The sequence below is a fragment of the Pseudorasbora parva genome, chromosome 9 (genome assembly GCF_024679245.1).
Source record: "Pseudorasbora parva isolate DD20220531a chromosome 9, ASM2467924v1, whole genome shotgun sequence".
Taxonomy (NCBI): domain Eukaryota; kingdom Metazoa; phylum Chordata; class Actinopteri; order Cypriniformes; family Gobionidae; genus Pseudorasbora; species Pseudorasbora parva.
Genome location: NC_090180.1, coordinates 21,129,768 through 21,150,218, shown reverse-complemented (window position 1 = coordinate 21,150,218; position 20,451 = coordinate 21,129,768). Strand labels below are relative to the sequence as shown.

Genomic DNA, 20,451 nt, shown 5'->3' with positions numbered 1-20,451 from the left:
AGTTGATATATAAAATATTGTAATATATTTATTTCAGTGTTGGCTTTTAGAGTAACCGATACTTGAAGGATTAGTTCACTTCAAAATGAACATTTTTGATGAGATGGGGGTGAGTAAAATGTCAGTAAAATTATTTTGAAGTGATATGATCCTTTAATATACTGGTAGTTATCTTTTAGTTACACATTTCCCATAAGGTTCTTTATGAAAATATTGTCTCAGGCCCTTCTCCTGGGTCTTAAGATGTATATCCTGAATTGTTTCAACTGTATTTTAAGCATAATGGAAAGTATTTTTTTATGACAACATAAGTAAAAAAAAAAAAATATTGTGTGTGTATAAAATATATAAGGATCCTTATATTCATTCAAATATTAGGCTCTATAAGATTTCTTTTTTTAAAGGGTTTAATATTTTTAATATCTACTTTTTTTTACATTTTAACTTTATTAGTATTATATTTTTGAGAAGTTATACAAGATTTGTAATGTCAGTTTAATATAATTTAAGTTGAAATTACATCCAAGTTGATTGTACTTCCATTAAGTTAGCATTGTTGTCAGTAAAGGCATTTATAATGTTACAAAATATTTAACACGGTTTCTGCAGATTTTATACAGGTACATTTAAGACTTATAAAATATATTTTATATTTTTAAAACCAAGTAAAGAAAATGGAAGATTCAAAGGAACACTATGCCAATGTTTTCTAAATGTAAATGTCTGGAGAAACACGATTATTAGCAACTCTTCAGAGTTTGAAAATACATCTTTCAACCAATATCATCAAGAAGTATGCTTGAATTGCTCTGCTCCCAACCATTAGAATATGGAAATAACTTTTACTGTACCTTCTGATCATGCTACAAAAAGTTCTTCTTCATTATTTGTCTTTTCCAGTGCAGAAAACCAGAGATACAAAATTAAAATTTTGTGTAACTGATGAAAATGAAGTGTTTTGATTTATTTATATTTGAAAACATGTCTAAAATAGGGCAGATTCATTTTCTTTGCAGTGTAAGCAACATTTAATGCCACAACTTTGATTTTCAAGACCCCTTGCAGTTAAAATCAAGTTGATTAAATGTATATGTGGTGTTTTTAAGGTTTCAAACAAAACAAGTGCAAATTCAAAGTCAGTTCTATTGCTGTGTATTTTCTCCTTGCAGTGAACCAAAGATAGTACCAAAGACAACCAGTCTCAAAAATGTGGTTTAAAAATCGACCGATTCTCTGACATCACAAACTAACTTGCCATTGCGATACTGGCAAGTAGAGGATTCTCAAGATCCCAGTATATTTTTCTGATGATATGGAAAATCTAGTACTTTTAGCAATATTGCAGGTGAATTGTGTATATTATGATGTTATGATTATATGTCTTTCTACACTGCCGTTCTAAGCATTTCTAAGGAAGCTGATTTTTAGAAGGCAGTCCGACTCTTGATGAGGCGAACAGGAACATGATTTGTTTAGCAACACATTATTAGCTGTTTGATAAGTCAAGCAAAAGGCTAATCATACACTCAATAAACGATTATAAAATTGTATCTTATAAGGTACAAGTGACTGTCTTTGGGGTGGTACCCTTATTTTTGTACCTCTAAGTAGAGGGAAACAATGGTATAATTGTGCAATACCGTTCTGCAGTATTTACTACAGTAAAAGTTGATATCTGAGCTGGTGTGATTGTGTGGAAGCAGGGCTAATTTGCATAATTATGGATCCAATATATTAAACATGTAAAGTTACATTCAAGCTCTTTTAAGGCATGAATAATTTTTTTTCAGAGGAAAAAACATTTAAAGGTGTCATCTTGGTGATCAAAGGCTTTAAGGGATAGAATTTAAAGTCCTTCATTGGTGTAAGGGTGAATCTATACTTCTAAAGAGCCGCAGAAACCCTTCTTCAGATTCAAATAAATGCAGACTCTAAACTTTTGAAAGGAATTTTGATCACAAAATTTAAATAACCTGTTAACTACGCATGTGTTTAAGACATTTCTGCTTATTGAGCATATTTGACAAATAAATCAAGAACCCCATTTAACTAATTATTTTTTTTCTCCCAACAGTTTTCAAATCAAAAAACTTGCAACCATTTTTCTGTTTAGCAGTTCCAAAATATTGTAAACACATACGCTCATGACTTGTGGTACAGCAGAGGGCAGTCTTGATCCAGATATTCCCTCTGTTCCACTTCTCGACTTTTGGTGGCATTTGCATTAAGTGCATTTACAACCGAGTAAACTTGAGTCTAATGAAGAATTAGAATTAAATGACACTGGTTTAAAAGATAAACGGTAATAGTACATGATGTTAATATTTGTTAAAATGATGATAAGAGGAATAGATAGGCAACAGTTTATTATTTGATCACTAGCGAATTATCAAATTCACAAAGATATTTAGTACATCTTTTTGTCACCTTTAATGCGAAAACATCAGGCAAAGACAAAAACCTGCGATTTGAGTGCAATATAAATTGTTCATACAAAATTAAATTGACAATACAACAGTGAAGGCACACAAAAATAAACATACGTCTGTCATACAAAGTGATCCCTTTTGGATTGTATTTTACAATAAAATCAACAATGTGATATCAAATTATTTTGTGATATTTCTGAAATTAACTGTCTGTATGGCACCATTTACTTATGGCCATGTTCATGTGTATATTCTGAATTCACTAAAATGACAATCAGCTATTGACGCTGCTATTTTTTAAAAGTCTAATCACTTTATTAAATAAATTAAAAAGTCTAAAAAATATCTCTAATGATGTATATCCATAATTCTATACAAAATTCATTCTATGCAAAAGAGTGTTTCAAACATCAGCCTTTCCCTTTGCTTGTGTTAAATATCATATACTCCCACCTTTAACTACAAAAGCTACCCACTGAAGTAAATTCTAATGATAGGTCAAAACTCGGTGACTAAATGCTGTTGAAGTGTTTAAAGGCTTGTGAATGTATTACGTGAAGAAAAATACAGTGGTGATATTTACTACTATGTTTCTTTAGGTTTTATGTGTATATTTAAACGGCTGAAATCGAGGGGATCGTGTTCAGAGTTGTCCAGTTTTTCAGTGTGTGCGTAGCAGCGTTTAAAACCGTCCCTGTTTGGCGTCACCGATGGCTCCCCAGACGTCAAACACAAACTCATCCGGGAAGGCGAAGTCACCGAGGGCCTGGTCCAGAGCCATGGCAAACTCGTCAGGGTTGTTCTTGTCTCTGCCCACCTCCACCATTGTGGCCGCTGTGCAGAAGTGAGGAGGAAGATAAAGTCATCCCGTTTTGCAATACTCAGAGCCTGACATGTATTGATAGTAAATGCAAAATTGTTTCCAAATTACACTGAATAGGTCAGTGGTAGTTTCGGCAACCAGATTTTAGACTGGACATAAATGGTTAGACATCACTGTACCAAAACTATATAATATACAAAAGTAAATAAATGTATAATTTATGTTCCGTCCCAAATATGCACTTTATATATTATATGGTCAGTATTCAAGTAATTGAATATGCCCCACACACGCGAGTACTCTCCTCAAGCCATCCTAGGTATATATTCTTTCAGGCGAATACAATCGGAGTAATTTTAAAAATGTCCTTCCAAGCTTTATAATGACAGTGAATGGCATCTCCAAAAATTGAAGCCTAAAAAAAAGTGCATCCATCCATTATAGATGTTCTCCACATAGTTCCGGGGTTTAATAAAGGCCTTTTTAAGAGAATCAATGGGTTTTTGTTTCGAAAAATATCCATATTTAACACATTATAAAGTAAAATGGGCAGCCATATCACCCTGTAGCCCAAGACTGGTTTCCCACTGAAGCTAAGCAGGGCTGAGCCTGGTCAGTACCTGGATGGGAGACCAACTGGGAAAACCAGGTTGCTGCTGGTAGAGGTGTTAGTGAGGCCAGCAGGGGGTGCTCAACCTGTGGTCTGTGTGGGTCCTAACACCCCAGTATAGTGATGGGGACACTATACTGCAAAGAGCACCATCTTTCGGATGAGACGTTAAACCGAGGTCCTGACTCTCTGTGGTCATTAAAAATCCCAGGATGTCTTTCGGAAAAAGAGTAGGGGTGTAACCCCGGCATCCTGGCCAAATTTGCCCATTGGCCCCTATCCATCATGGCCTCCTAATAATCCCCATATCCTGATTGGCTTCATCACTCTGTCTCCTCTCCACCAATCAGCTGGTGTGTGGTGAGTGTTCTGCCGCAATATGGCTGCCGTCGCATCATCCAGGTGGATGCTGCACATTGGTGGTGGTTGAGGAGATTTCCCCCCTTCTATGTAAAGCGCTTTGAGTGCCTTGAAAAGCGCTATATAAATCGAACGCGTTATTATTATTATTATTAAAATGTCTAGCTTCCGGCGGACCGCCTTCTGCATTCAACTTACGAGAAAAGCATAACGTATGACGTCGGATGTGGCGTAAGCATTTTGAACTGCGAGAGGTGCTACACTTTTTTTTAAGTTGAATACAGAAGGTTGTCTGGCAGAGGCTAGATATTTTACTTTATACAATTTTAAATACAAATATTTTTCTTACAAAAACCCATCAATTCACTTTAGAAGGCCTTTATTAACCCCCTGGAGCCGTATAGATTACTTTTTATATAATGGAGTTACTGTTGCCTTTCTATCAGCTGAACCAGTCTAGCCATTCTCTTCTAACCTCTAGCCTCAACAGGGTGTCTTCACCCACCGAACTGCCGCTCGCTGGATGCATTTTTTTTTTTTTTTTTGGACCATTCTCTGTAAACCCTAGAGATAGTTGTGTGAGAAATTCCCAGTATCAGCAGTTTCTGAAATTCTCAGTTCAGCCCATCTGGCACCGACAACCATACCACTTTCAAAGTCACATAAATCAACTTTCATGTCGTTGGACACCCGTAACACCTTCGTTCATCTTCGGAACACAAATGAAGATATTTTTGTTGAAAGCTGATGGCTGAGAAAAATTTCTACTGGAGTTACCAGTTTGCCAAGTTTCAAATGATTATTAAACAGCAAGCAAAAACTTTACAAAATCTGCAGGCCTTCCGGCACATTCAGTGTCCTAATTCACTTAGTCGTTTTCATTCACTCTCTCAAATAAAATATATGTGAACAAATGTAGGACATGGTGAATAACAGTGAATATATAGGGCACTTTCAAACACAGCTCACTGCCTAAATATCTAATCAGTATCTAATAAAGTGTCAGGTGAGTGTATACTATAATCTTCATTAAAATGACTTGTTAGACCTCATAGTTCCTCAGTTCCAAACAGAACTAGGAAAAAAAAGACTTCAAATATAACGATTCTGTGTCCTTGAATAATATACTAAATATTATAAAGCTGACCTTATTTTATCACTAAATGAGTTCAAGGGAAAATCTCATTAAAATCTTAAAAGCCCCAAACAGTAGTGTATTTTGTTAAAACACAATTATACATCAAAATTGAACCTTTATATAATCTTATAAAAATAGGTGATGTGATACACACTACAGAAGTCTCACCTAATTCAGTGTCTCGGATGCCCATGTAACTCTCAAGAAGGTCATCCACTTTCTTCACTGCCTTCTCTTCAAACTCAGTGGGCTGTAGAGTAATAAAAAGGCATTATGATATACTATCAACTTTAACAACCATGTTTACTAATACTATTACAATCTATGGAAACATCGAGAAAACAAGGTTACCATCTCCTCGACTGTTGCGGGACCCTTTGAGCGCAATCTGAGAGTTTCTCTGCCAGTGCCTATTTTGCCCTCTCCTGAGGATTTGCCTCCGCCTCCTCTTGACCTTGGTTCAAGCATCTCTGCCAAGTGAAAGAAAGAACATTTATTTTATTTTTTTTACAATAAATTTACATTTAATAGATTACATGATGAAGTCTGAGGAGAAATTGAAGACTTGTCAAACGCAATGCCTAAACGAAGTGACCAATCGCTGCTGAGTTCTTTTGCTGCATTTTCCATTGCCACGGCTTCTCTCATTGGTGGATCTCTCGAGGATTATGAGTAGTGTAGTTCCTCATTGTGAATTTAGCAATTACCCTAAAACGCATTCATCTGGTCTTTAGTGACCCAGGACGTCATTCACTACCCCCATCTTAATATTTTTTTTAAAAGTTAGACAGCAACCTTCTTTGTTTCTCAATCAATTCAATATAAACAGTAACAAGAAAGAAACAATATATATATATATATATATATATATATATATATATATATATATATATATATGTATATGTATATATATAGGCAAACATTGGCAATATAATTTTTTCTTTCTTGTTACTGTTTATATATATATATAGCGAGGACACACTGGAGTATCCTTTGCGGAAGTGTTTTATTGACTAAACGTGACACGCATCATTCTCATTCCCCTTCACATCGTGCCACAGTTTATTCATCATTATTATTATGTTTACATGTACAAGACACAAATCTTTGTCAAATAACAACAACTGACAGTTGCAGAATTATATCAAAGCACAAGAAAATGAAAGAAACAAATAGAAACTAATACTATACAACGAATAAAAAGCTGTTAATAATTTGTTGTTAATAGTAACTGGTAATATTAAATAAAATATGGACAAATGTGGTATTTTGTGGAGGTTGATGCTTACAATATAAATAGTTATCTCTATTGTTCAAGAATCCTGACTAAATCCAGCGGTGCAGAGTCATTAATAATTATTAATTGACGATGCTTTGAAATGACGTTAAAGGGAGCAAGGCTATTTCATTTCACTTGATTCAATTCCTCTGTCCTCACTTCTTTTCCTTGTGTCCTTCCCTCTCATCCTTAAGGGGTGGAGCTAAGGAGCTAGGAAAGGAAGCTAGGAAAGGAAACTAGGATGGACAAATAAGAATTGGGAAGCACCCAGTGTCACTGTCACTTGATTGTAGACTGGGTAGACCCAGCCTGATCTGTCTGCGATTTGATTTCTCCCTGCAACTCAGTCTGGAAGCCTGTACATTCATTTCTACTGCTTCTGTTACACTTGTGCGGGAACCAATCATAGACTGGCATATCCACTGGCACGCTATTGGCATGTTTAACACGATGACGGATAGAGACACGATGGGCTGTTGCCCATTAATCACGCCTCTGTGGTCTGATTGGTTGAAGGACTATCCAATTGCATACAAAGTCATTTTAATTTAATTAATATGTTGAAGGACTATTTGATTGTTTACAGACTAATTTAATTTATGTTCATTTATAACTCCTCTTGTGCAGTAGAAAATACATAGCAGACTCCCCAGACCAATGTTCAATATTAAATTGAGCTTGATCTGGTGACAGCCAGACAAACTTGATGATGGATCTGGTGAAGAAGCTGTCAGCGATCAAAATATTGATTTTCAAATTTTTTTTGAAAAAGAGTGTTTTGAGAATATGTTTTAGATGGTGAATATGAGCCAGATGCTGAATATATTGGGAAATGAGCTCTGACGAGGACAGTGATGATGGTATAAAACATCTGCTCAAACTGAACCCTTCCAAGCTCCAAAAGGTCACAACATAGGCTTTATTTTATTCTTCTGTAATTGTTACTCTAATATTAGGAGAGTTTTATATTAACATGACAGGTAGAGATCCAACTGTTTTAAATATAGAGCTGAATATATAACAATTGGAAATTGATAATTAAAATCATCGATTTGTGGCTTTTTGAGAAGCAAATAACATCACTTCTGTTGCACTCTATTGTCTAGATTTTCTCCCATACATCAGTCACGTACAGTATGCAAATTAAGAATATACAAAAATAGTGCTTCAACAACAAGCATGAATAACAAACCGAAGGCTTTCATGGGCTCCACCAGTTTGAGGGTAAAGGACTGATCTTTTGGCAGCTCCTTCAGCATTCGCGCCACCTCATAGTGCCTCATCCCCACAATGTTCTTTCCGTTAATGCATTCGATATGATCTCCCACACAGATCACCTTGACCCCATCCACCACACTGCCCTCTTTGATGCGCTGCCAAATGGAAAACACACACACACACACACACACACACACTTCAGCTGTTATGTTAAAGTAACAATTGAACAAATAGATTTTACTTTAACCATTACCTAGGCTTATAAATAAACTTCTCTCAATCAAAGCATTGCCAAACAAAGCCGACATCAGTAATAAATGGTAGATAATGTTTTTATTTATAAAGAGGGATATCTTACAACTTACGCAATGTCATAAAATACTCTTCAGGCACTGGATTTGTTTACTTTCAAAAACACGCAAATCATTGGCTGTACATGGGAAGAGCTCGTATTACGACAAGTTCAGTATGTGCACTATGCTTAGAAAACTACGCTGCTGAAGGGCCGGCATCCCATAATAGCAGCCTGTTCTAGAAAGAAGCCTCATTGTGAGCCTACCTTTATGAAGGCGTATCCAGCTCCATTGTCTGTGATGGTGAGGCCAAGTGCATCCTCAGCTTTGTACACCTCCACCTCCTTTTTGATCCCTTTTATGTGAGCGAAGATGAAGTCCTCCAGTCCTATCTGCCCTCCCAACAGCTTTTCCATATCAATTTTGTGGGTGTTGAGTGTGCAAAATAGGATCTGTTGTAATACATTTAGAGGAGAGTTACAACTACAGTGACATGGCACTTTTAAAATAAAACACACAGAGACGACATTAAGGATTTATGCAACTTTACTAAGTTTAATTAAGCAGCTGACCCCACAGTTATAAAATATGAAACATTCAGTTGTTATATATTAGAAAATGTTACACATCACCAAATATACTGTGATATTTTTAGAAGATAAAACAGAAATAAGAATCTTCACTGCAGTATTAAACAAAGCTCTGGAGATTTCTTGACAGAAATTTGTTTTTTTGCCCATTATTAGCTATAATTTGGTTGAAATCCTGTAAGATCATTAAAAAAATAAATCACATTGTATGACATGGATCTAGCTTAATAAACTTGGGTACGACATGCATGTAGACTGCAATGATAGTCTTGAAAGTCTTGCTCTTGTCTCTGTCTCGACCACATTTGTACTTGGTCTCGTCTCGGTTCTGAAACTAAGAGGTCTCAGGATTTTATCTCAAGACCACAATGGGTATATCCCTAAATTGCTGGTGCATTGTTAGATTTATTTAATATCATCAAATCACATTATGGTAAGACTTACTGCTGAAAAATAAATCGATAACTTATTTCTAATGTGATTTCTTTTTTTACTGTTGTGCCAGGTTCAAAATCAATGCAGGATTGTATCAAAAAAGTAAAATGATCCAAATTCATAAACCCCCCCTGAATTCAAGATATGGTTTCAAAAAAAGTACTTGTATGAGATGTTTTTATATTATAACATAGGATATAATAAAGCCATATCACAAGAGCAATAGAGCTGTTTTCACAAATATGAGCATGATTGCTAACGTGATTCTAATTTTATACAAACGTCCAATAAACAAGTTTGTATTAATAGATTTAATTTCCAGACAATGTTTGTTTTTATTATTTTAGCAACGGAAATTGTTCCAAACAAATCCTTCGGAGAACCGTTATTTGTTATATTTCGTTATTTCATACATGCATTTCTGCTGTTTTTTGTTTATGTTTTTTTTTACTAAATGAATCAGCTGCGTTGAACAAAATACACTCCTGAACAAAATCTTAAGACCAGGGGATTCATTGTAAGTTTTTACATATTTCGCACTTGTGGATCATATCCGGGTTGCAAGTGCTGATTCAAAATGCCAAAAGAAGAAACAGGAGCAAGAGACAAAAAATAGAGAGTAGGCAATTTATTGAAAACTGCATTTAAACTCAAACAGGCCGTTCATCGGCTGATCAAAAGTTTAAGACCATAACCCAAAAATAAACGCACAACAGTACTAAAAGCGTCAAAAAAGTCAAAAACTCGTTTCGGCATGCTTGATGCGACTGTTTCCAGGAGGCTGGTGGGAACGTTGCTCCATGTGGTGAAGATGGCTTCATGAAGGACATCCACGGTGTGGAACTGATGTCCATTTTTGTAAACTTCTCTTGCCATCCATCCCCAAATGTTGGATTTGGGATCTAAATCTCAATGGGATTTAGATCAGGGGAACACGCAGGATGGTCCAAAAGAGCAACGTTATTCTCCTGGAAGAAGTCCTTCGTCAGGCAGGCTTTGTAAATTGCAGCGTTGTTCTGTTGAAAGACCCAGTCATTATCGCACAGACAGAGGCCCTCGGTCAAGAGGGATGCCCACTGCAACAGATCCACATAGCCAGTCGCCGTTTGACGCCCCTGCACAACCTGAAGCTTCATTTTCCCATTGAAGGAAAAAGCACCCCAGATCATGATGGAGCCTCCTCCACTGTGCCGCGTAGAAAACATCTCAGGTGGGATCTCCTTGTCATGCCAGTAACATTGGAAACCATCAGCACCGTCCAGGTAAAAAAATTCTCGTTAGAGAATAAAACTTTCTTCTTTTACCTTTTTATGGCTATGGTCTTAAACTTTTGATCAGCTGATGAACGGCCTGTTTGAGTTTAAATGCAGTTTTCAATAAATTGCCTACTCTCTATTTTTTGTGTCTTGCTCCTGTTTCTTCTTTTGGCATTTTGAATCAGCACTTACAACCCGGTTATGATCCACAAGTGCGAAATGTGTAAAACTTGCAATGAATCCCCTGGTCTTAAGATTTTGTTCAGGATAGTATTCTGGTCTTGGTCTTGACTTGGCCTCAACCCCATAAAGTCTTCGTCTTGTCTTGTTCTCGGTCTCAATTTAGATGGTCTTGACTCTTGACTGGTCTTGACTTTGTCCATATCATGCACAAGTGATGAACAAATAAAGCAAGATGATGCACGCTAAGGTGGAAGCAAAAGAAGGGAATATGGACGTGGTCACTGGTAGAAAACCAAGGCCAACTTGGTGTGCCAATTTTGTCGCATTGATCAATATGCCATTCCATATAGCATAGGACCACTGTTTAGGAGCCACTACTCAGAAATCCCTACAATTGGTCATTTTTCATCTGTGAAGGCCTAAAATTGTACTGGCATTAGGGGAAATCAAAAGTTGTGTGCGGGACTACTACTACTTTTAAAAAGTTTTTTTCTCCCATCTCATTTTTTATCACCATGTCCCTTTAGGGGCTCCGTAATAAGGAGAAAATAGGAGATGTGAGGAAAAATACATCTAAATGATTTTGCGTTTACTTGCTAAAGCATTGCATTCTGTATATTTTTTGCCCTCCGTTATATTTATCAATTTTGCATTGCTTGCAAAAGTATTTCAGATCATATCTTGGAGGAGACAAAAAATCTAATACAATTTAAACAAATACTTTTTGAGTTTAATTGCACTTATGATCCCATAAAGATTGTTTACAAATGATACAATTCTAATAGGATTCCTGAATCAACACCTAAAAGCATATGAAGGATGTATTCTTTTTAAAACAATAGTTTTATCCCCTTAATTATCGGTACACCTATTTAAAAAAGCAATGATGCAGCAATAAAAGTTACTTCAAAACGAGTCAAATGCTGCTGTCCAAAAAACAAACAAAAACACTTTAGTTTCGGGCTCAATACTCACTATTAACTAGTTGCTTATAAGCATGCATATTTTATTAGTACTTATAAAAAGCACATTAATGCCTTGTTCTGCATGACTTTATTCTATATCCCTTAATCCTAATAAACTTAACAACAACCATACTAGCTATTAGCAAATTTTAGGAGTTTACTGAGGAACAAGTAAAAGTTAATAGTTAGGTAATAGTGACAATTGGACCCTAAACTAAAATGTGACCAAAATACTTATGGTATATATGCAATAATACACAAAAACAAAAACAACCAAGGCAGATGGCAGGATATTCATACCCCCCATAATGTCCACACAGACAGATGGAATCACCCTGGTATCAATTATCTAAAAATCTGGCATCATGTCTTTCAGTGTCTGGCAGCAGTGAGGAAACATGAGACCTGGCAACCCGAGACACCAGATTTAAGGTTCATGACTGATGGTAACCGGGCCAATGAACACCTGATGAAAACTAAACGTATAGTAGTTGTGCAGAGGTATTGTATAACAAGTCAAGAAAGACTAAAGTGTTTCACTTCCTTCATGAGAACTTGATTGTAAACATGATCTTATGCTTTTAAGAACACATGCATGTTCTAGGCAGGACAACCTTTGGACGCAATTTAACGCAAGACAAAAGATCAGCCCATATCAGCTCTTTACAGCGACCTTTGGTGGTGCAGACACTCCAACAAAGACGACTTGTTTTCTCCCCCTCTTGTGCACTGCAGGCACTTTGGACACACATCAGCTGACACGCATACAAGACTGTTGTCCTGGTTACCAGAGCCTATCAAAAGGCTCGGGATTAAGGGGGAGCTTTCGCAGGGACAGGAGGGTGGGGGGAGCAGCTTGGCTTCGTCCTGGCAGGCGGATCTTTGTTGTGTCTGTGGGCGGATTCATGGACACCTACACTGTGTTACCAAGGTTACGACTGATATCATTCTTCCTCTTACACATCGCACGTTTTTAGAGACGCAGCGGATGTATGCTCTGACATACCCGCCCACATCACACATCATATGAGAAGAACCTCCTTCAACTGGCAAATGTTTCACCTTCGATACGAGACACACCCACAGACAGGATTGCAACATGCCGACCTTTCAGAAGCACATTCTTAAAGCTAGCAACCAATACACAGGATTATGATCTACTACACCTCTGAGGAAGTGGATTGTGGAAAGCTGGGGGGGGGGGGGGGTGCTATTTTGGGGCCTTGGCAGGGCAATCTGCTCTAATGAATGAATGAGAAGTGCCTAAACATTAAGCCAGCATTAATAACGGACCATAAAAAGAACAAACATGATGTATACGCTTTGAAAGATTAACACAGTTTAACAGGTCAAAATGCTGAAGCAGCCAGGTTTAACACCACACCAATATGTCTGTTGATGAAGTAAAGAGATAAAGATCATCAAATCATTCATTACAATGACTGACTAACCAGCTAGCTTAGATATTAAAGTGTAAATCCATTCAAAACAGCAAAATAAGACTCATCAACTTTTTCATCCATTAACGTTGGTGGGGTAAAGGAAGGATTTACCAGCTTTCAAAACTTCATTGTGTTTATTCTGTGAATGAGAGTGACATTCTCAAATGGGTCAGCTTTGACACTTTTACATTTATCAAAAAACAAAAGGATAGTTCGCCCAAAAAATGCATCCGTCACCATTTACTCACACTCCAGGTGTTTAAAAAATGAATGACATTCTGAAATTTAGAACGTTGCATATATTTTTGTCCATACAATGAAAGTCAATGGGGTCCAAAACAACAGTGGACCTGGTTTACTTTCACTGTATTGATTTAAATATATAGCCTCTTTTGTGGTTCACAGAAGTCATAAAGGGTTCGAAAGACATTAAAACTTTTTTGGGAGAACTACTCCCTTGGGGGTCAAATAAATGCCATGTTTCTACTTTTTTCTGTATTTCATAAAGTAAATAAGCCCATCTTACATCCATATGTTAAAATGTTTAAAATTCAAAATACTGACGTCTGAAGTTACAACATAACCATCTAAACGGGTTTCAATAAAGGCGTGACTCAAACTGTGTTGTGTTTGAACATTCCATTCAGCTGACAACACCAAGTGCTTACTTGAAGAACATGTTACAACACTGATAAATCATATTCCTTATAATGACCCTGAGTACTGTATAGTATCAGCCACAGATCTCGTATGGGTGACGAGTAAGTATATCAACATATGATATGATTTGCAGGTTGGCAGACTTTAAGCAAGACATTTTTTTCTAATTCTCATTACTGTATTATATTTTACTTTTGAGCTTCATGGTGCTCAAGTACTTGAGTAAAAGTAAAGATACCCTAATAAAATATGAATCATATTTAAGTTTACTTGAGTAAAGATATAAAAGTACTTGATAATCAAAATTAAACTTTAGCACACTAAAATGTAAATTTGAATTACTGGTATGTAAGTGTGCAAACATAAACACTAATAAATGCCATAGCATTCAAAAATGAAGCGCGGGGGTGGGGGGTGGGCTTTCTTTTAAAGCTACATCATGTAACTTTTCCATCCGCTAGAGGGCGCCTATTCAAAACCAATGCTTAGCTTGATGACGGAAAGTTTGAGTTTAGAATCTTGGAACATGTGGTTTTCACCTCACAGCCGGAGGAAAAGAATCGGGATAGGACTGGTGTAGAAAAAGTTTATGAATGCGATTATTAACGTTACTGTAGTGTGAAGACTGTGTTAACATTTTAAGAACACTATGCATGCAAACTTAATAGTTCTATATAACACTGGAAGACTTCAATTGGATCAGTATGACTTACAAATGAATCATTCATTGTTATGTCATGATATATTCAATGATGTCACAATAAAAACAGTAATGAGAATGTGTCAGGGGCAGGGCACAATTGTAGTATAATCAGCAGTATAGAAGCAAACACACAACTGCTTTTTGAAATATGGTACGAATTCTTAACAGCCATTTGACATTTTTATCATTCCTGACATATTGAAATATAATTTTTTTTTCCATTGCTGACATTTTGAAAAAGGAAGTCTGTAGTGGAAATAGGAATTATCACATATCCAAAGGACTGTCATATTTTTTTTTTATGGCAAATATACTTTAGTTGAACCATTATTCTAAATAGCTGGTGGTGTTAGAGGGTGGGAGAAAAATGTGTGTAGTGCAGGATGTGTCATATTTTTGGTCCATTTTCCCAGGATAAGAAGACATTTTAAAAAGAGTAGTCTGTGGGCTCGATCAATATGACGGCAGGCGTGACGCATGTGTTTTGTGGAGAGTGCATGTGTGAGAAAAAAAAAAAAAATCTTGAGTTCGTGTTGACAGGGCCCAAGACCATGCACTCGCGCTCAATTTTTCTCAAACAAAACATCGGGGCTGTATTAATGAAAAAATGCAAAGAGTAGCTCCTCCTAGTGACAAACTTCTAAGAAAATTCTTAGAAAGGAGGGCATTTCATCATAAATGTAAAGAAACAATCCTATTAAAGATTCAAAAAAGCATCTTAACCCTTAAAGAGTTCTTAAGGTCTAAAATTGTTAGGAGTATGGATGAGGACTTAAGAGGCTTGAGTTTCTTTAGAAGCAGAGAAAATGGACGAAAAGCAAAGAGGGAGAAAAAATGTGTTACTCACAATGCATGAGTGAGTTAAGAAACTACACATCAGATCATGCAGGGATCATGTCTGTGACCTCTTATTAGAGACACACTAACATCTCTGACAATGGCATGGCACCAGACATGGACATAACATGTTTGGCAACTGGAAAAATACGACTATGCAGCAGTGATGATTTCGGTCTTTCATTACCTTCTATAAGCGATCACACAATTACAGCAATTTCAGAACCTTATTGTGTCGCTATTCATTTCAACAGCATGGCTCATATATATATATATATATATATATATATATATATATATATATATATATATATATATATATATATATATATATATATATATATATATATATATATATATATATATATATATATATATATATATATATATGCGCCATGCTGTTGAAATGAATAGCGACACAATAAGGTTCTGAAATTGCTGTAATTGACATAACATCAACTTATTACATCCAGTTCCAAATTCTAAATACAAGAACCTACATCCTTAAGAAAGAAAAATGTTTCATTCAGCGAGAAACTATTAGAAAAATTAAGAATTTCCAACTCTATCTTGAGAAAACATGGTGGTAATTTAACCTGGAAATGTAATATAATGTAAAGCGGGTCATAGACAGATTGTACGAAAACATACAAATGAGATCGTATGAAATGGAATTAACCACAATTCAACAAAACATAAAACAGTTGAACTGCCACACGAGTGTTGGAATTTCACATGTATATGGGTCAGTGACAAAATATGCCTATATCGTTTTTTCCAAGTCATTCAAATTCAAAAGTAGGCCTAGGAGCTAGGCCTACACCAACATTTTTTTGTTTGTTTTGTTTTTAAAAAAAAGTAGCCTATAATAATGGCAATTTTTTATTTTGTTTGTGTGTGTGTGTGTGTGTGTGTATATATATATATATTTATTTACACAAACAAAATAAAAAATGGCCATTATTAGTGCATAATCAACCTGATAAATACAGACCAAACTATAATTTATATTTTAACTTGGTTACACAGGAGACTGGTCTGGTATCTACAATGGATGATACTAGAGATCTAGATATAAATAATCTCACTTGGGGTTGCATGCTGTCACACTGAGATATATTGTATGTTCTTTCCACATCAGATAAAGCTGATACTAATCAACAATGTTGCTGATATATCCAGCCTTTTTTAAAAGACAGCATGTGCAAGTCTACTCATTTGAATTTTAAAACGACACAAATGACAACACAGCTTTTATTTGGATGCTTTTTAGAATTATTAGCAATACTACACACATACATTCCACTCTGATAGAAGGGAAATTTGCAGTTCATTTTTAGCATTAAGGACTTCAGTGAGGAGACTGCATTATACCGGCTTGCTGTTATTAGAACAAAAACTGGTGAAGGAAGAAGAATGTAAAATTAACTAGTCAATGCATGCTGCCATTTGAAGGCCTTAGAGCAAAATATTCAGGTTAGGCTTGCTAATTCAAACAATCTACTAAAATGACTGACCCCACAAAACATAGAAAGCTGTTGAGCAGAAAACACAAATGTCCAGACATCAGCACCTGTATGCAAATGCTAAACAAATGACATTTTGGCTCCATGAAAGTAGACTTCAGTGAAGTCACGTAGTTCAGCATGTGCAAGTATCCATGTCATGGTTATAAACAGACTTTGACCAGTGAAGTTCTGTAAAAATCACAGATAAATCTTTACAATGTCTTTGTTTTACCTTTGTTAAACTATGAAATGGCTGAGAAGTCTGGCTTCAGTCTGCCAGACACTTGACAAAAGAGTCTCTTTGTCACATTAATTTTGCATAGGAAGGTAGCCTAAACGCGCTAACATGTAACCAGAAAACAGTCTAACCGAATCGATAAAGCCCTTAATAGGTATACTTCATTTTTTTAAAGTTGACATGGTGAAAGTTTAAATGCCTTGTGTGCTATGGTATTGGCAGTACACCAAACAATCCATTACATATTACAGCTTTAAAAATGACTGCTCAAACCCTAAATAAAATAAAATTCATCCTAATATCCTGGTAACTGAGCCATCTAGGAATCAATAGGCAAAGCATGCAAAATAATATTGCTGCACAGTATGCACTACTCCGCACACCCCCCATCCCCGGGGAGGTCTGAGCGGTTTATTATCATGTGTTAGGGGTGTACCCACTGTAACAGGATGTGAGGGACTTCCTGCAATGTTCCTATATCATCATCAGGACCCACCATTTGAGCACGCAAATAATGGATGATAGATTCATAAAGTAACTGTGTTGGTTTGATGTATAGGCAATAAATTAAATTGACCAGGCCATCAGGCCATCAAAAATTCTTATTTAGTACACTATCAAACCAATCTGTTGGCTGACCTTTAAATCCTTTAAAGACCACACACCTGACAACAGTCCAGTTACTGGTCTGACTGGTTTTTTGGATGAACCCCCTTAAGTGTTTTCAGTACAGGAACTAGTAGGAAACTTTCCTAAATGAGTGCCAACTGATATATGAGAGGCCAGAGATAAGAGACAACCCTATTGACTCACTCTCTCAAAAATAAACATTTAAATTACAGCCCAAAATATTTTTCACACTTGATGCCATAGGAGAACCTTATTGTTTTCAACAAATAACTTTTTAGTTTATTATACACTGAACTGAAGTATGTAAAATGCTTCAAGAATTATTCTGTAATCTCCAACAACCAAACTCTAAATTCAAGAACCTCTCAAGTTCCAAACTCTAAATTCAAGAACCTCAAGTTCCAAACTCTAAATTCAAGAATATATCAGGTTACAAACTCTAAATTCAAGAACCTCTTGAGTTCCAAATTCTAAATACAAGAACCTGGTTCCATCCTTAAGAAATACAAATTGTTCATTCAGCGAGAACCTATTAGAAAAATTAATAATTTCCAACTCTATCTTGAGAAAAAAAAATGGTGGTAAATTAACCTGGAAATGTACGATAATGTAATGTGGTCATAGGAAGGTACGAAAACATACAAATGAGATCGTATGAAATCGAATGACCACCAATACAACAAAACATAAAACAGTTATGAATTGCCACACGTTGGAATTTCACCTTGAATGTGTATTGTATTGCCAAAATGATGTGGTGCTTTCAAATTCATGTATATGGGTCAGTGATAAAATATTTTTCAAATTAAGAATTAAATACAAAATAACTTCAAAACACATATGATGCCATACAAATGCAAAACTAGGCCTAGGAGCTAGGCCTACACCAACACTGAAACTGAGAAAACTTTTTTTGTGCTTTTTAAAAAAAGTAGGCAATAATAATAGTCATTTTGAATTTTATTTTAAAATATTCTATTTTGTTGACCAACTTGAAGTGTGTGGTGTTGTAACCAGCATGCAGAAAATATGTAATGTAACAAGAACCCTATAAAAAAAAGAGAGAGGACCCCATTAGACCCTCAAGGTGATTAAGTCCAGACCTTTTTATGAAAATGTTCTGTTCAGGTCAAAAGGACTAATAATTAAATAAGGGGAGACAAAAAATACATTTCTAAAGACTTGGCACATGTGTTTTAAACTAGGCTAGTTTTTATATATAAGCTAAGAATCAATTTTTTTTTTAATCATATCAATATCCTTATTTGTCATTGACCTAGGCCTATGATATATATCATTTTTATTTTGGCAAGTCCTTGTAAAATTATATCTTTACGAAGAGATTTTTCATGATGTCAACGATGTTCCCTGTAGCCTACTCAGAAAGACGCACCTTATGCAAACACCACAATGTATTTCTGGTGTTAAAGATGCTTTTGATTTGCAACTTCGTTTGTGTTGATAATTTATTCCTGACTCACTTGCCTGCGTAGGCTACTTACTCAAGTTCACACTTAGATATTTAACAGTTGACATTTACCTCATCTTGACTTAAATTAAAGGTTTCTGCTATTTTGCTGTACAGCTCTTTGACGTTCGTGAAGCCCTCGATTCTCCCCGTGGGACTCCCGTGCGCGAGCTGCGTGTGAAACACCAGTTTCGGTCGGAGACTGGCAGGTGGAGCAGGGAGTCCGCCTGCGCCGCCGCCGTTGACGGCAGACTTCCCGACACCTGCGTGCCCGCTGACCTCCTCGTTCTCCACTAAATTCGAGCTTTCCCTCGTCTTGTTTTTCTTTTTCCTGAGTCCCAAAGGCATTTTCGCTCCTTCTGTAAATCCGTATGGGGGACTGAAAAACCCGGGAACCGGACAGCTAGAGCATTGAAAAAGGGAAAACAACCTGTTGAATGTGTCCTTTTAGTTCGGTGCGCTAGTTTCCTCTCTACGAAAGCGACTCAAATGCTTAAAACGGCAGGTAATAGATTATAAAAACTGTATGTCGATCTAGGCTACTGTAAACTCTCTTGCCTTTGAGACGCAGACAATGGACAACTCTATGGCCGAATGCACGCGCGGCGCGCTACAGGGCGCCGTGACGTCATCCAGAAACTAATTTACCTGGCTCAGGTGTCAATTAATGATTTTTTTTCAAACTCCAACCGGTGAAAGCAGACGAAGATAAACACACGCCCACAATATGGTATTATTATGCCATAAATAGGCTATAACTCAATTGTCATCGACTGTCATCGATAGGGCGTGTGTAGACAATAGGCTAACCAATAAATACCAGAGGCGGACAGTATTGAAGTATTTTTACTTTCCAAGTAATTTTGTTTTTCAAGTAGGCGTATATGTACTTTATTAGTGTTCTTTTTTTTTGGAAAACTTTTACTTCACAACATTCCAAAACATAGGTAATATTGTACGTTTTATCAATACATTTCCATATTGAATATCATTTAATACTTAATTACATAAAAAATGTAGTACTGTATAGGCTACTTTTACTGAAGTAAAAGTATTAAAAGTTCTACTTGAGTTTTGAGGAATTACTACATTTTTAATGTAATTAAGTATTAAAGGTAAGAAAACAACACCTTTTATTTATGAAATGTAGTGCAGTAAAAAGTGTGACATTATATAGTATGCTTTGGAATGCAGTGAAGTAAAAGTTTTCCAAAGAAATACACTGATAAAGTATATACATAAAAATGTACTGGAGTAGAAAGTAAAAATACTCCACTAATGTCCAAATAGGCTACACCTTGCGGGCTACTATCCACACTTTCATCCAGTAGTCTACATTGTTTTTACATCTTTGTGCCACTCATTCTTAATAATTTAGTTAGGATA

At 36.0% G+C, this 20,451-nt stretch overlaps 1 protein-coding gene across 1 annotated transcript; it reads right to left on the bottom strand.

The window, feature by feature from the left end:
- Window positions 1-2,337: 2,337 nt before the first annotated feature.
- gipc2 (GIPC PDZ domain containing family, member 2) lies at window positions 2,338-19,686 on the bottom strand. Its single transcript, XM_067453178.1, has 6 exons — window positions 19,138-19,686; window positions 8,417-8,602; window positions 7,832-8,012; window positions 5,712-5,830; window positions 5,529-5,610; window positions 2,338-3,263 (listed from the first exon to the last, which is right to left on the bottom strand). Exons 1-6 carry the CDS (start codon window positions 19,411-19,413, stop codon window positions 3,112-3,114), a joined length of 996 nt encoding a protein of 331 aa, XP_067309279.1. The 5' UTR covers window positions 19,414-19,686; the 3' UTR covers window positions 2,338-3,111.
- Between the last annotated feature and the right edge of the window lie 765 nt (window positions 19,687-20,451).